Genomic DNA, 17,429 nt, shown 5'->3' on the forward strand with positions numbered 1-17,429 from the left:
CAGGGCTACATTGCTGCGATACGGAGCAGAATATGTAATCAGGCGGACTGTGCCACCTGAAGTGGGCGGCAGTTGCTCCTGATGTACACCTACTGTAGCTCCTGATATATACTTAGCTCCTGATGTACAGCTCCTGATGTACACCTACTGTAGCTCCTGATATACACCTAGCTCCTGATATACACCTAGCTCCTGATATACACCTACTGTAGCTCCTGATATATACCTAGCTCCTGATGTACACCTACAGTAGCTCCTGATATACACCTAGCTCCTGATATATACCTAGCTCCTGATATATACCTAGCTCCTGATGTACACCTAATGTAGCTCCTGATATATACCTAGCTCCTGATGTACACCTACTGTAGCTCCTGTTATACACCTAGCTCCTGATATACACCTAGGTCCTGATGTACACCTACTGTAGCTCCTGATATACACTTAGCTCCTGATGTACACCTACTGTACCTTCTGATATATACCTGGCTTCTGATGTACCCCTACTGTAGCTCCTGATATACACCTAGCTCATTATATACACCCAGCTCCTGATGTACACCTACTGTAGCTCCTGATATACACCTAGCTCCTGATGTACACCTACTGTAGCTCCTGATATACACCTAGCTCCTGATGTACACCTACTGTAGCTCCTGATATTCACCTAGCTCCTGATATACACCTAGCTCCTGATGTTCACCTCCTGTAGCTTCTGATGTACACCTAGCCCCTTATATATACCTAGCTCCTGATATCCACCTACTGTAGCTCCTGATATATACCTAGCTCCTGATGTACACCTACTGTAGTTCCTGATATATACCTAGTTCCTGATATACACCCAGCTCCTGATTTACAGCTACTGTAGTTCTTGATATACACCTAGCTCCTGATATACACCTAGCTCCTGATGTACACCTACTGTAGCTCCTGATATACACCTAGCTCCTGATGTACACCTACTGTAGTTCCTGATATATACCTAGCTCCTGATGTACACCTACTATAGCTCCTGATATATACCTAGCTCCTGATGTACACCTACTGTAGCTCCTGATATATACCTAGCTACTGATGTACACCTACTATAGCTCCTAATAAATTTCTAGTACCTGATGTAAACACCCTAGTACTTGCATTTTTGAAGAGGATGAATCCAACTCAGTATCTGCTACATTGGTGTCATCATTGCTCCACCTCCTGCTATACAGATCTGCAATTCTCGGCCGGGGAGCAGGGCTACATTGCTGCGATACAGAGCAGAATATGTCATCAGGCGGACTGTGCCACCTGAAGTGGGCGGCAGTTGCTCCTGATGTACACCTACTGTAGCTCTTGATATATACTTAGCTCCTGATGTACAGCTCCTGATGTACACCTACTGTAGCTCCTGATATACACCTGGCTCCTGATATACACCTAGCTCCTGATATACACCTACTGTAGCTCCTGATATATACCTAGCTCCTGATGTACACCTACTGTAGTTTCTGATATATACCTAGTTCCTGATATACACCTAGCTCCTGATTTACAGCTACTGTAGTTCCTGATATATACCTAGCTCCTGATGTACACCTACTGTAGCTCCTGATATACACCTAGCTCCTGATATACACCTAGCTCCTGATGTACACCTACTGTAGCTCTTGATATACACCTAGCTCCTGATGTACACCTACTGTAGTTCCTGATATATACCTAGCTCCTGATGTACACCTACTGTAGTTCCTGATATATACCTAGCTCCTGATGTACACCTACTGTAGCTCCTGATATACACCTAGCTCCTGATGTACACCTACTGTAGCTCTTGATATATACCTAGCTCCTGATGTACACCTACTGTAGCTCCTGATATATACCTAGCTCCTGATGTACACCTACTGTAGCTCCTGATATACACCTAGCTCCTGATATACACCTACTGTAGCTCCTGATATACGCCTAGCTCTTGATGTACACCTACTGTAGTTACTGATATATACCTAGCTCCTGATCTACACCTACTATAGCTCCTGATATACACCTAGCTCCTGATGTACACCTACTGTAGCTACTGATATTCACCTAGCTCCTGATATACACCTAGCTCCTGATGTTCACCTCCTGTAGCTTCTGATGTACACCTAGCTCCTGATATATACCTAGCTCCTGATATCCACCTACTGTAGCTACTGATATATACCTAGCTCCTTATGTACACCTACTGTAGTTCCTGATATATACCTAGTTCCTGATATACACCCAGCTCCTGGTTTACAGCTACTGTAGTTCTTGATATACACCTAGCTCCTGATATACACCTAGCTCCTGATGTACACCTACTGTAGCTCCTGATATACACCTAGCTCCTGATGTACACCTACTGTAGTTCCTGATATATACCTAGCTTCTGATGTACACCTACTGTAGCTCCTGATATATACCTAGCTCCTGATGTACACCTACTGTAGCTCCTGATATATACCTAGCTCCTGATGTACACCTACTGTAGCTCCTGATATACACCTAGCTCCTGATATACACCTAGCTCCTGATGTACACCTACTGTAGCTCCTGATATACACCTAGCTCCTGATGTACACCTACTGTAGTTCCTGATATATACCTAGTTCCTGATATACACCTAGCTCCTGATTTACAGCTACTGTAGTTCCTGATATATACCTAGCTCCTGATGTACACCTACTGTAGCTCCTGATATACACCTAGCTCCTGATATACACCTAGCTCCTGATGTACACCTACTGTAGCTCCTGATATACACCTAGCTCCTGATGTACACCTACTGTAGTTCCTGATATATACCTAGCTCCTGATGTACACCTACTGTAGCTCCTGATATATACCTAGCTCCTGATGTACACCTACTGTAGCTCCTGATATATACCTAGCTCCTGATGTACACCTACTGTAGCTCCTGATATACACCTAGCTCCTGATATACACCTAGCTCCTGATGTACACCTACTGTAGCTCCTGATATACGCCTAGCTCTTGATGTACACCTACTGTAGTTCCTGATATATACCTAGCTCCTGATCTACACCTACTATAGCTCCTGATATACACCTAGCTCCTGATGTACACCTACTGTAGCTCCTGATATATACCTAGCTCCTGATGTACACCTACTGTAGCTCCTGATATATACCTAGCTCCTGATGTACACCTACTGTAGCTCCTGATATATACCTAGCTCCTGATGTACACCTACTATAGCTCCTGATATATTTCTAGTACCTGATGTAAACACCCTAGTACTTGCATTTTTGTAGAGGATGAATCCAACTCAGTATCTGCTACATCGGTGTCATCATTGCTCCACCTCCTGCTATACAGAGCTGCAATTCTCGGCCGGGGAGCCGGGCTACATTGCTGCTATACGGAGCAGAATATGTCATCAGGCGGACTGTGCCACCTGAAGTGGGCGGCAGTTGCTCCTGATGTACACCTACTGTAGCTCCTGATATATACTTAGCTCCTGATGTACAGCTCCTGATGTACACCTACTGTAGCTCCTGATATACACCTAGCTCCTGATATACACCTAGCTCCTGATATACACCTACTGTAGCTCCTGATATATACCTAGCTCCTGATGTACACCTACAGTAGCTCCTGATATACACCTAGCTCCTGATATATACCTAGCTCCTGATATATACCTAGCTCCTGATGTACACCTAATGTAGCTCCTGATATATACCTAGCTCCTGATGTACACCTACTGTAGCTCCTGTTATACACCTAGCTCCTGATATACACCTAGGTCCTGATGTACACCTACTGTAGCTCCTGATATACACTTAGCTCCTGATGTACACCTACTGTACCTTCTGATATATACCTGGCTTCTGATGTACCCCTACTGTAGCTCCTGATATACACCTAGCTCATTATATACACCCAGCTCCTGATGTACACCTACTGTAGCTCCTGATATACACCTAGCTCCTGATGTACACCTACTGTAGCTCCTGATATACACCTAGCTCCTGATGTACACCTACTGTAGCTCCTGATATTCACCTAGCTCCTGATATACACCTAGCTCCTGATGTTCACCTCCTGTAGCTTCTGATGTACACCTAGCCCCTTATATATACCTAGCTCCTGATATCCACCTACTGTAGCTCCTGATATATACCTAGCTCCTGATGTACACCTACTGTAGTTCCTGATATATACCTAGTTCCTGATATACACCCAGCTCCTGATTTACAGCTACTGTAGTTCTTGATATACACCTAGCTCCTGATATACACCTAGCTCCTGATGTACACCTACTGTAGCTCCTGATATACACCTAGCTCCTGATGTACACCTACTGTAGTTCCTGATATATACCTAGCTCCTGATGTACACCTACTATAGCTCCTGATATATACCTAGCTCCTGATGTACACCTACTGTAGCTCCTGATATATACCTAGCTACTGATGTACACCTACTATAGCTCCTAATAAATTTCTAGTACCTGATGTAAACACCCTAGTACTTGCATTTTTGAAGAGGATGAATCCAACTCAGTATCTGCTACATTGGTGTCATCATTGCTCCACCTCCTGCTATACAGATCTGCAATTCTCGGCCGGGGAGCAGGGCTACATTGCTGCGATACAGAGCAGAATATGTCATCAGGCGGACTGTGCCACCTGAAGTGGGCGGCAGTTGCTCCTGATGTACACCTACTGTAGCTCTTGATATATACTTAGCTCCTGATGTACAGCTCCTGATGTACACCTACTGTAGCTCCTGATATACACCTGGCTCCTGATATACACCTAGCTCCTGATATACACCTACTGTAGCTCCTGATATATACCTAGCTCCTGATGTACACCTACTGTAGTTTCTGATATATACCTAGTTCCTGATATACACCTAGCTCCTGATTTACAGCTACTGTAGTTCCTGATATATACCTAGCTCCTGATGTACACCTACTGTAGCTCCTGATATACACCTAGCTCCTGATATACACCTAGCTCCTGATGTACACCTACTGTAGCTCTTGATATACACCTAGCTCCTGATGTACACCTACTGTAGTTCCTGATATATACCTAGCTCCTGATGTACACCTACTGTAGTTCCTGATATATACCTAGCTCCTGATGTACACCTACTGTAGCTCCTGATATACACCTAGCTCCTGATGTACACCTACTGTAGCTCTTGATATATACCTAGCTCCTGATGTACACCTACTGTAGCTCCTGATATATACCTAGCTCCTGATGTACACCTACTGTAGCTCCTGATATACACCTAGCTCCTGATATACACCTACTGTAGCTCCTGATATACGCCTAGCTCTTGATGTACACCTACTGTAGTTACTGATATATACCTAGCTCCTGATCTACACCTACTATAGCTCCTGATATACACCTAGCTCCTGATGTACACCTACTGTAGCTACTGATATTCACCTAGCTCCTGATATACACCTAGCTCCTGATGTTCACCTCCTGTAGCTTCTGATGTACACCTAGCTCCTGATATATACCTAGCTCCTGATATCCACCTACTGTAGCTACTGATATATACCTAGCTCCTTATGTACACCTACTGTAGTTCCTGATATATACCTAGTTCCTGATATACACCCAGCTCCTGGTTTACAGCTACTGTAGTTCTTGATATACACCTAGCTCCTGATATACACCTAGCTCCTGATGTACACCTACTGTAGCTCCTGATATACACCTAGCTCCTGATGTACACCTACTGTAGTTCCTGATATATACCTAGCTTCTGATGTACACCTACTGTAGCTCCTGATATATACCTAGCTCCTGATGTACACCTACTGTAGCTCCTGATATATACCTAGCTCCTGATGTACACCTACTGTAGCTCCTGATATACACCTAGCTCCTGATATACACCTAGCTCCTGATGTACACCTACTGTAGCTCCTGATATACACCTAGCTCCTGATGTACACCTACTGTAGTTCCTGATATATACCTAGTTCCTGATATACACCTAGCTCCTGATTTACAGCTACTGTAGTTCCTGATATATACCTAGCTCCTGATGTACACCTACTGTAGCTCCTGATATACACCTAGCTCCTGATATACACCTAGCTCCTGATGTACACCTACTGTAGCTCCTGATATACACCTAGCTCCTGATGTACACCTACTGTAGTTCCTGATATATACCTAGCTCCTGATGTACACCTACTGTAGCTCCTGATATATACCTAGCTCCTGATGTACACCTACTGTAGCTCCTGATATATACCTAGCTCCTGATGTACACCTACTGTAGCTCCTGATATACACCTAGCTCCTGATATACACCTAGCTCCTGATGTACACCTACTGTAGCTCCTGATATACGCCTAGCTCTTGATGTACACCTACTGTAGTTCCTGATATATACCTAGCTCCTGATCTACACCTACTATAGCTCCTGATATACACCTAGCTCCTGATGTACACCTACTGTAGCTCCTGATATATACCTAGCTCCTGATCTACACCTACTGTAGCTCCTGATATATACCTAGCTCCTGATGTACACCTACTGTAGCTCCTGATATATACCTAGCTCCTGATGTACACCTACTATAGCTCCTGATATATTTCTAGTACCTGATGTAAACACCCTAGTACTTGCATTTTTGTAGAGGATGAATCCAACTCAGTATCTGCTACATCGGTGTCATCATTGCTCCACCTCCTGCTATACAGAGCTGCAATTCTCGGCCGGGGAGCCGGGCTACATTGCTGCTATACGGAGCAGAATATGTCATCAGGCGGACTGTGCCACCTGAAGTGGGCGGCAGTGGCGGGTGCCCGGAGACTTGACCGATCTTCCTGGAGTCTGGGCATGACATCCAAGATTCAGGAGTGCAGTTTTGGATGATACGGAGTTGGCAGAAAAACAAAAATAAAATACAAAAAAGGATATTACACTGGTAAATCCATGTTGTACTGCAGGTCAGGGAGATGTAAAATATGTAGAGAGATTTAGATTTGGGAGGGGCATGTCCTACTTCACTCGCAATGTAAAAATAAAGCTTCCCAGCTTGTGTGTGGGCTACATGCAAAAGCAGACGGCATTTACCTTGCATGCAAACATAAAAAATGTTGCTCGAGGTGCAAAATTGCTGTTGCCTACAGCTGTAAATGAGCCCCAGGAACTGTGGAGAGTACATCGACATACACTTGAATTGCTTCGCCTGGCACCATCTAGTGGCCGCCGGCGTGCAAAACACTTGAATTCCCCCCAGAGAAGTAAGGAGCAGCGTTAGCCTTTTATTATATAGAATGACACATTTGTTTATTAATGTATTGTTGTACTGTAGAAGAGTGATGTGTTCCTTGAGCTCTGCATACAGTAAAACTGTGACATGACTGAAGATGATACACTAATATACAGCGCGGCCTTTGTGTGGACCTGACAATGGCCCTCATTCCGAGTTGATCGCTAGCTGCCGTTGTTCTCTGCATAGCGATCAGTTAAAAAATGGCAAAATTGCGCATGCGTATGCACCGCAATGCGCACGCGTGGTGTACGGGTACAAAGAGCATCACCGTTGTGCACAGGTTCTAGCGACGCTTTCAGTCGCACAGCCGATCGCATGGAAATTGACAGGAAGAGGGCGTTTGTGGGTGGCAACTGACCATTTTCTGGGAGTGTTTGGAAAAACGCAGGCGTGGCCGGGCGTTTGCTGGGCGGGTATCTGACGTCATTACCGTGTCACTCGTGGCAGCCATCATCGCACAGAATAAGTAACTACAGGGCTGGTCTTGTTCTGTACAAAATGATTTTGCAGGCGCTCTGCTGCACACGCGTTCGCACTCCTGCAAAGCGAAAATACACTCCCCCATGGGCGGCGACTATGCGTTTGCATGGCTGCTAAAAGTAGCTAGCGAGCGTTCATTTCGGAATGAGGGCCAATACGCGGAACTCTCAGGTAGTCTATTACTCCATAATACGTTGCTGTACAGATGACACTGAACCCTTTAAATAATAGTGCAGAGTAACATAGAACATGCTGCCTGAGTTTGTGGTTTTGTTGTGTTACTTGCTGACATTGTCAATCCCATGTACATTCTATTTCATGAAGTCATTGTTATGCAAAGTCCATTGTTAGTGACGGCTATAAATTGGGAGCACAGTTTCTCTCTGCACAACTACACTAACATCCAAGATGGAAAAGGTAATATATTCATCACATTCTGTGCATGCAGGCAGGTAATAGCCCCGACGTCTGCTGTCTGCAAAGGGAAGTACGTACGGTCTCTCTGTTCTGCTGCGTGTGCTGTTTCCTGCAATAGAATATAACACAGTAATGTGTATACAGGGCTCTGCGCTTCATGGAGCTGTTTATACATCATTTGCGTCCTGTTTTATGATTGAATATACCTTTGATACTAACTTTATATATACCTCTGCATGTTTTAGACAGGTGGGGAGATGTTTCAAACCTTAGAGAGAGATAAACTGGAGAGAGATAAAGTACCAATCAATCAATCAATCAATCAGCGTCTGTCATTTTTCAAACACAGCCTGCAAAATGACAGAAGTTGATCGGTTGGTACTTTGGGGGTCATTCTGAGTTGATCGCTAGCTGCCGTTGTTCTCTGTGTAGCGATCAGTGAAAAAAACGGCTAATCTGCGCATGCGTATGATCCGCAATGCGCACGCGCGTCGTACGGGTACAAAGTCCATTGTGGTTTTGCACTGGTTCTAGCGACGATTACATTCGCACAGACGGCCGCAAGGAGATTGACAGAAAGTGGGTGTTTCTGGGTGTCAACTGACCGTTTTCAGGTAGTGCTTTGAAAAACGCAGGCGTGTTGGGGAAAACACAGGCGTGGCTGGGCGTTCGCTGGGCGGGTGTGTGACGTCAAAAGCCTTCCCTCCGTCGTTAGAATCATCGCACAGGATAAGTAACTACAGGTCTGGTTTTGTTTTGCACAAAATGTGTTTGCAGGCGCTCTGCTACACAGGCGTTCGCACTTCTGCAAAGCGACAATACACTCCCCGGTGGGCGGCGACAATGCATTTGTACGGCTGCTAAAAACTGCTAGCGAGCGATCAACTCGGAATGACCCCCTTTATCTCTCTCTAAAGCTCCCCTACAGTAAGATGTTTTTTAAAAAACCATAAAAAAAATAACTTTTTGTTCTGTCCTTAGAGCACATTTCAACCATAGCACCATCTATTAAAACGTAACTCAATACCGCGCTAATAGGGCCTGATTCTGAGTCGGAGGCAGAAACGATGTTGGACGCAGTAGAGCAATGTTTTTAGTATGCGCGTGCGTCCTGAATTTGTTTGTAATGACGTGCAGCGCAGATTTGGACGCACAGGATCAGGGATGTAAGGGGCGCTCCTGGATGGTGACTCGGAGGTAATAGGAGGTGTTGCATCTTTTAGGGGTGTCGCTGAAAGCGGTTGTGTACAGAGACACTGTAGCACTCACATAGGAGGCCACACTCAGACGGAGAAACTGAACCTTCCACAGGCCAGGCGCAATTTCCGATGGTGTGTCTATCGGAAGCTGACAGTGTGCGTCTCAGACACTCGGATTGACACCAGGAAAGGGCTTCGTAGCGGCATTGCAGACGGGACTGTGTGCGTCTCTGCATCCGACAGTGAATCAGCCCCATATTTATTGTCTCAAAAACATTTATTTTTTATTTTAATAGTAATATTTAAGCTTTACCTTCATCACCCTCCAGGGGACCAAATTACAATGCAAAATTGCATGAGTGCTTGTGTTTTATGACCATTCAATCTAGACGTGCATTCATACTGCTAGACAAAACAACGTAGTCTGGACTGCAATAACCTTGGGGGTAATTCCAAGTTGATCGCAGCAGGATTTTTGATAGCAATTGGGCAAAACCATGTGCACTGCAGGGGAGGCAGATATAACATGTGTAGAGAGAGTTAGATTTGGGTGGGTTATTTTGTTTCTGTGCAGGGTAAATACTGGCTGCTTTATTTTTACACTGCAAATTAGATTGCAGATTGAACATACCACACCCAAATCTAACTCTCTCTGCACATGTTATATCTGCCTCCCCTGCAGTGCACATGGGCCCTCATTCCGAGTTGTTCGCTCGTTCTTTTTCATCGCATCGCAGTGAAAATCCGCTTAGTACGCATGCGCAAAGTTCGCACTGCGACTGCGCCAAGTAACTTTACTATGAAGAAAGTATTTTTACTCACGGCTTTTTCTTCGCTCCGGCGATCGTAATGTGATTGACAGGAAATGGGTGTTACTGGGCGGAAACACGGCGTTTCAGGGGCGTGTGGCTGAAAACGCTGCCGTTTCCGGAAAAAACGCAGGAGTGGCCGGGGAAACGGTGGGAGTGCCTGGGCGAACGCTGGGTGTGTTTGTGACGTCAACCAGGAACGACAAGCACTGAACTGATCGCACAGGCAGAGTAAGTCTGGAGCTACTCTGAAACTGCTAAGTAGTTAGTAATCGCAATATTGCGAATACATCGGTCGCAATTTTAAGAAGCTAAGATTCACTCCCAGTAGGCGGCGGCTTAGCGTGAGCAACTCTGCTAAATTCGCCTTGCGACCGACCAACTCGGAATGAGGGCCATGGTTTTGCCCAATTGCTAACAAAAATCCTGCTGCGATCAACTTGGAATTACCCCCCTTGTCTGCAGCAAATCCATCGTTTGTCAAATATTCCCCAGATCGTCTTCTACGAGGACAGGAACTTCCAGGGCCGCTCCCATGAGTGCAGCAGCGACAGCTCCGAGCTGAATTCTTACTTCAGTCGCTGCAACTCCATCCGGGTGGAGAATGGAAACTGGATGATTTACGAGCGTCCCAACTACACCGGACAGCAGTACTTTGTGAAGAGGGGCGAGTACCCGGACTGCCAGCACTGGTCCGGCCTGAGCGACTCCATCAGGTCCTGCCGCGTAATCCCCCAGGTAAGGCGGCTTCCCCGCCGATATCTCTGGCTGCGAACAACGTAATAGCCGTGATATTGGGTAGCAGAATTGATTACGTCAGTATTTGCTTTTAAGGATAGTATAATAGAGATGAGCTGTTTTAGTAATTGATAGTTTTATTTGTACTTTGTGATCCTCAGTTGTCTGCCATTAACTTTAATATGTTATTCTCTATGGATGTTCCCTACATACAGTACTGTATACCAAATAATACTAACACAACCCCATAACCGGCGCTTATTGTATGACACTGATAAACCGCTTTCTCTGTCATTGTTATTCTTAAAACAAATGGGGAAATTGTGCAAGAAGGCGCCGAAACAATTTATATGCTAACAACAGTTTTAGGGGGGGTCATTCCGAGTTGATCATAGCTGTGCTAAATTTAGCACAGCTACGATCATTCACACTGACATGCGGGGGGACGCCCAGCACAGGGCTAGTCCGCCCCGCATGTCAGTCTGCCCCCCCCCTTCCCCCGCAGAAGTGCAAAGGTATCGCACAGCGGCGATGCCTTTGCACTTCAAGAGTAGCTCCCGGCCAGCGCAGCTTTAGCGTGCTGGCCGGGAGCTACTCATCGCTCCCGGCCCGCAGCGGCTGCATGTGACGTCACGCAGCCGCTGTGGCCCACCCCCCGTTCAATCCACCCACGCCTGCGTTGGCCGGACCGCACCCACGAAACGGCGGGCAAACGCAGCCGTTCCGCCCCCTCCCGCCCAGCGATCGCCTCTGCCTGTCAATCAGGCAGAGGCGATCGCATCCCTGCTACTGCCTTCAGCCATCTGGCATGCGCCGGCGCATGCGCAGTAGGGACCCGTTCACTCTGCTGCGTTAAAAAGCAGCGAGCGAACAGGTCAGAATGACCCCCTTAGAGCGTTACATGCACTGGGAGCAGAAGAGGGTGTTTAATGGTTAGGCAACAGCCCGCCCAAAGTGCTCAAGGGTTCAGGGTTTCAGCTTCTACATACTGTAATGGCCCTCCATATCATGCCTAGTTATGCCCCCGAGAAGGGGGTATCCGGTCAGAAGGTCGACAGTGTTAAGATCGACACTCATTAGGTCGACCACTATTGGTCAACATTGACATGGTCAACATGGACAAATGGTCGACACATGAAAATGGTTGACGTGAGTTTTTAAAAAAAATAAAATCTTTTTTGGAACTTTTTCATACTTTCCGATCCACGTGGACTACGATTGGGAACGGTAACCTGTGCCGAGCGCAGCGGTAGTGGAGCGAGGCAACTTGCGAGGGGACGCGGTGCACTACTTGGGGTTCCCCATCACTTTACGCAGAAAACGACACCAAAAAAAGTTTAAAAAACTCATATCGACCTTTTTATGTGTAGACCTTTCACGTGTCGACCATTTTCATGTGTCGACCATTTGTCCATGTCGACCATGTCAGTGTCGACCAATAGTGGTCGACCTAATGAGTGTCGACCTTAACATTGTCGACCATTCATACCGGAAACCGAGAAGGGTGACATAACTCATCCCCAGCAGGCAGGGCAGCCATCAGGAGGGGACTGCGGGGACTGAAGGCCCGGGCCCATATAGAGAGGGGGGCCCGCCCCTGGCTCCTACAGCCAACATCTGGAGAGCTGCATAGGCAGCGCAACAACAGCAAGCTGATGCGCAGGAAGCCTTCCTGGCGCATCAGCTCTGTGAATGGTTCCTGCAGGTCCATAATGCTCTGCCATTATGTAACGTCATGGTGTGTGACATCACATAGGGGTGGAACGCTGTGGCAGAATCTTTTTTTCTTTTTGGGGGGGGGGGCTCTGTCTATTTTGTCAGTCCTGGGCCCCAAAATTTCTGATGGAAGCCCAGCCAGCAGGTGATATCAGCCAAGTCCTTACTGGAAGGCGAGTGTTCCCATCATTGCACCATTAAGCCACTGATCTGCCCCTTTTCCTGCCTGGAGGAACAAAATCATTAGGGTGGGAAGATTATCAGCAAAAGAATCTCTCTCAGGATTACATATGAAACCCACTGTCTACCAACCTTCCACACCACTATACAGTATGTTATTGGCCATAGCAACCTATTCATCAATGGACAGTCCCCTGTAATGCCATGAGGCACAGACCAAGCTTGCCTCAGGATTTAATCCTCTCCGGTCTTATGGGTAGCCTTCTGTCAGCCATTACAAAGAAGGGAAATAAGGCTCCTGTCAAGCTGGTGCCCAAGGTCATGGTGTGAAATGCGTCTCCACATGACATGAGTTCATACAACCCACTTGTTCTTTCAGTTCACTGGGCATCTAATTGCAAACACTCAGTCACCTGTCTGGAGATCACAGATGATCACCGGACAATAATTACTAAGCGGCCACATCATTTTAGAAAAAGAGGAATCTCCTCTTTCAGTGAGCGTACTCCAGTGTTTGCTGAAACCGGGATGGGAGAGATATTCCCATTCATGGACTCCATAGGGGTCAAATAATTTCAAGTTTAGGGTATCTCTAAATCTGTGATAACAGGAAGAGTGAGATAGGACACTTTTAATGTGCTGAAATGTCTAGAATGGAAGGGGTGGGCCTCAATGATGTCATCATGTATTGACACGATGGCATCATCAAGCCTCGCACGGTTCCGGGTCTAAGAGACGTCAACTTTAAAAATGGACTTTTAGGCAAGCTTTCTCTTCCATTTGAACCCCTGTAGTGCTTAGGATGAGTCTCACTCATCCCGAACAGTTAAGGGGTCAACAATTACCATCACAGAATTATGGGTAGTTAACTTAAAAAATGGAAACACCTGGGTAAATGAGGTGCACCAAGTATATTGGAAGCAGTGGCTCATGAGTTAATTAAGTATTTCAAAAGACCATGGCCCTCATGCCGAGTTGTTCGCTCATTTTTTTTTTTTCGCAACGGAGCGATTAGTCGCTAATGCGCATGCGCAATGTTCGCACCGCGCCTGCGCCAAGTAAATTTGCTAAGAAGTTTGGTATTTTACTCACGGCTTTATGAAGAAATTTCTTTGTTCTGGTGATCGGAGTGTGATTGACAGGAAGTGGGTGTTTCTGGGCGGAAACTGGTCGTGTTATGGGTGTGTGCGAAAAAACGCTTGCGTTTCTGGGAAAAACGCGGGAGTGTCTGAAGAAACGGGGGAGTGTCTGGGTGAACGCTGGGTGTGTTTGTGACGTCAAACCAGGAACGAAACTGACTGAACTGATCGCAGTGGCAGAGTAAGTCTCGAGCTACTCAGAAACCGCAAAGAAATTTCCAATCGCAATTCTGCTAATCTTGCGTTCGCAATTCTGCAAAGCTAAGATTCACTCCCAGTAGGCGGCGGCTTAGCGTGTGCAATGCTGCTAAAAGCAGCTAGCGAGCGAACAACTCGGAATGAGGGCCCATGTGAGGATACAGGGTTCTTCTAATCACTCAGACACACAGCCGATGAAACCCAAGTGATGGTTTATTTCTCACAGCACACAGGAATAATTAATACACAGGAAATAGAAGTAAATATAGCCCAGAAACAATATGCAGGTGGCAGTCCAGATAGTAAGTCCCAGTAGAGGATATAGGTCCACAGCAATTCCACACAGAAGTTACAGATACACAGGTCCACACAGCAGAACTATCACTGAGACCACACAGCAGTGATAGCAGATTAGTCCACAGGAGAATATGGGTATAAGTCCATGCAGGAGTAAAGACGTGTAAGTCCACACAGCACTGATGATGCGTTCCACAAGGTACCCTGGTAGAGAATCACCCCTTAGCCAGAGTCCTGCAACTAACATGATGAGAAGCTGACCTGCGCAACCCCTTTTATAACCTTCCAAATGCCCATCATGCCGCACTCACCTGGGAAGGAGACACAGGTTCCTGATTGGTGGGATCCCACCTCAGTTATTTCCCTACTCCCTCCCTCAGCTGGCCTTCTCCTGCTGACCACATGCTGGGTCAGGCTCCGAGTTGTCTGTCAGAGCCCAGGGTTTAACAAAGGACAGTAAGCAGAAGGAACAATGACAGGGAAATTGGTTTAAGTCCTGAGTGTCTCCTGTGGAGGAGCATCTTCAGAGAGAGGTTACCTGGCCCTCAAACTTCCTGTGTGACCATATAAGGATGATAGATGGCTTACACAGGATTATCCATGATAACTTGTAACCTCATGCACAGAATGGCATCCTCATAACATAACATGACAGCACTAGGTGCCAGCTCACAGCCCACCTGAGTAAGATTATAGTACAGAATATATAGTCTAACGAATGAACACGCACATGGGATAATAGTGACACAAGCCAGACAGTTAATGGAACAAAATAAATACAAAGTACTTTAAACTATAAAGATTGAAACACCACAAATACAGTTTTACCCTCTGTCTCATATCTTTACAGACCACTCATGGTCCTAGTCAGGGTCATGTATAAAAATGCTGAACGACCATGGTCGTCTATAATTATCATCTCCATGGCTACAAGAGGAATTACAATGTCATTTGCAGACTTTGTAGTTTAGATATAATAATAGGGAGGGTCCCAGAACCAATCGGAGTCCTCCGCTCTGTTACTCAGAATCTTTTGGTGATGTTGGTCTGACATTGACGGAATTTGTTTCCCTGCAATAGCACCGAGGCTCCTTCAGGATCAGGATCTATGAGAGGGAGGACTTTAGAGGTCAGATGATGGAGTTCACTGAAGACTGTCCTTATGTGAACGAAGAGTTTAATTACCACGACATCCACTCCTGCAACGTCCTTGATGGACACTGGATCTTCTTTGAGCAGCCCAACTACAGGGGGCGTCAGTATTACCTGAAACCCAGGGAATACAGAAGATTTACAGACTGGGGCGCCATGAACGCAAGAGTCGGCTCCTTCAGACGCATCACTGATTTGTACTAAAAATGCTGAAAGTTTTCCATGTGCTTAAATTAATTACAATATACCTAATACATTCATTTTACTCCAGGTGCAGAATTGGGCATTCTCTTACTATATACTTTTAAACATGAGAACAAATATTGCTGACTATAAATGACTATAAATTACTTTCTAACTTTCAAAACAAAAACTTTTACTCCTGCGCAGACACTCAGATGTACAGCAAGGTCACTAAAGGGTTACTAGACAAATCTCTACATGAGGAAACACCAGATAAGGATCTGCAATAGAAATATGGGGGGTCATTTCGAGTTGATCGCTCGCTGCCGTTTTTTGCAGCGCATCGATCAGGTTACTACTGCGCATGCGTATGCACTGCAATGCGCAGGCGCGTCGTACGGGTACACAGTGGATTGTTGCTGAGCTATGGATTTAACGAAGAATCCATTCGCACGGGCGATCGCAAGGAGATTGACAGAAAGAAGGCGTTTGTGGGTGGTAACTGACCGTTTTCTGGGAGTGTTTGGAAAAACGCAGACGTGTCCAGGCATTTGCAGGGCGGGTGTCTGACATCAATTCCGGCACCAAAAAGACTGAAGTGATCGCAAGGGCTGAGTAAGTCCAGAGCTACTCAGAAACTGCACAAAATGTTTTTGCACAACTTGGCTGCACATGCGATCGCACACTTGCAAAGCGAAAATACACTCCCCCGTGGGCGGCGACTATGCGTTTGCGCGGCTGCTAGAAGTAGCTAGCGAGCGAACAACTCGGAATTAAGGCCATAGTATCAACGTTTCCGTGTATCAACATAATATCCACTCGGATGTATTCATCAAGCAACAGGTAATTCAATTCTGCTGCGTTTACCCCAAACTCTGTAAATGGCTAGACAGGTATCGTACATATAAGGGATGAACATGTTAAAGTCTTTGCCTGTCTTTATTGCAATATAAAGCGAGACTAATACACTTGTAGCACCTACTGTGGGTATGGGTCATTAGGTTGAACACTATTGGTCGACAGTGACTAGGCTGACACCTGAAATAGGTTGACACAGTCATTAGGTCAAAATGAACGGGGAACCCCAATTAGTGCACCCTATCCCCTCGCATGGCTCGTTTCGCTCTCCATGCTTCGGGCAAGGTGCCTCGCTACACTACCACTGCACACGGCACAGGTTACCATTCCCAATCGTAGTTCACGTGGATTGTAAAGTTCAACTAATGAAAAAAAAAATTAAAAACGTATGTCGCCCTTTTTCCATGTCGATCTAGTGACCAAGTCGACTAACCAATAGTGGTCGACCTAATGACCGTATCCCCCTCCTGTAACGCTGCTAAGTACAGAGCATTGTACATATATGCGCTCAGGAAATCACCATTCGTACTGCGCATGTGCAGGTAACGAAAGTTATGCATCAGACATGACGTCTGGGGTATGGGAGGAAGACTCTAAAGACGCCTCACCCTTAAACTGTAATGCGTTAACGTCTGGGGAAAGTATTTGTCACTTCTACGCAAGACAGAGAGATCTCTGTTTGAAGATCCCAGTAACAATCTATCACAAAATCAAATGACATTCAACAAACAACTGGCTGAAGACAGAACAGCCAACAACAAGATGC

At 46.0% G+C, this 17,429-nt stretch overlaps 1 protein-coding gene across 1 annotated transcript; it reads left to right on the forward strand.

Moving 5' to 3' along the window:
* Positions 1–8,185: 8,185 nt before the first annotated feature.
* Positions 8,186–15,866, forward strand: LOC134943426 (gamma-crystallin 1-like). The gene is made up of 3 exons (XM_063932289.1): positions 8,186–8,194; positions 10,668–10,940; positions 15,551–15,866. Exons 1-3 carry the CDS (start codon positions 8,186–8,188, stop codon positions 15,824–15,826), a joined length of 558 nt encoding a protein of 185 aa, XP_063788359.1. The 3' UTR covers positions 15,827–15,866.
* Positions 15,867–17,429: the final 1,563 nt, after the last annotated feature.

The sequence above is a fragment of the Pseudophryne corroboree genome, chromosome 7 (assembly GCF_028390025.1).
Source record: "Pseudophryne corroboree isolate aPseCor3 chromosome 7, aPseCor3.hap2, whole genome shotgun sequence".
NCBI lineage: Eukaryota > Metazoa > Chordata > Amphibia > Anura > Myobatrachidae > Pseudophryne > Pseudophryne corroboree.

Excerpts from the sequence above, each read along its gene's own strand:
- LOC134943426 (XM_063932289.1), top strand. Across the intron at positions 10,941-15,550 it reads CCTGCCGCGTAATCCCCCAG|CACCGAGGCTCCTTCAGGAT; the intron begins GTAAGGCGGCTT and ends TCCCTGCAATAG.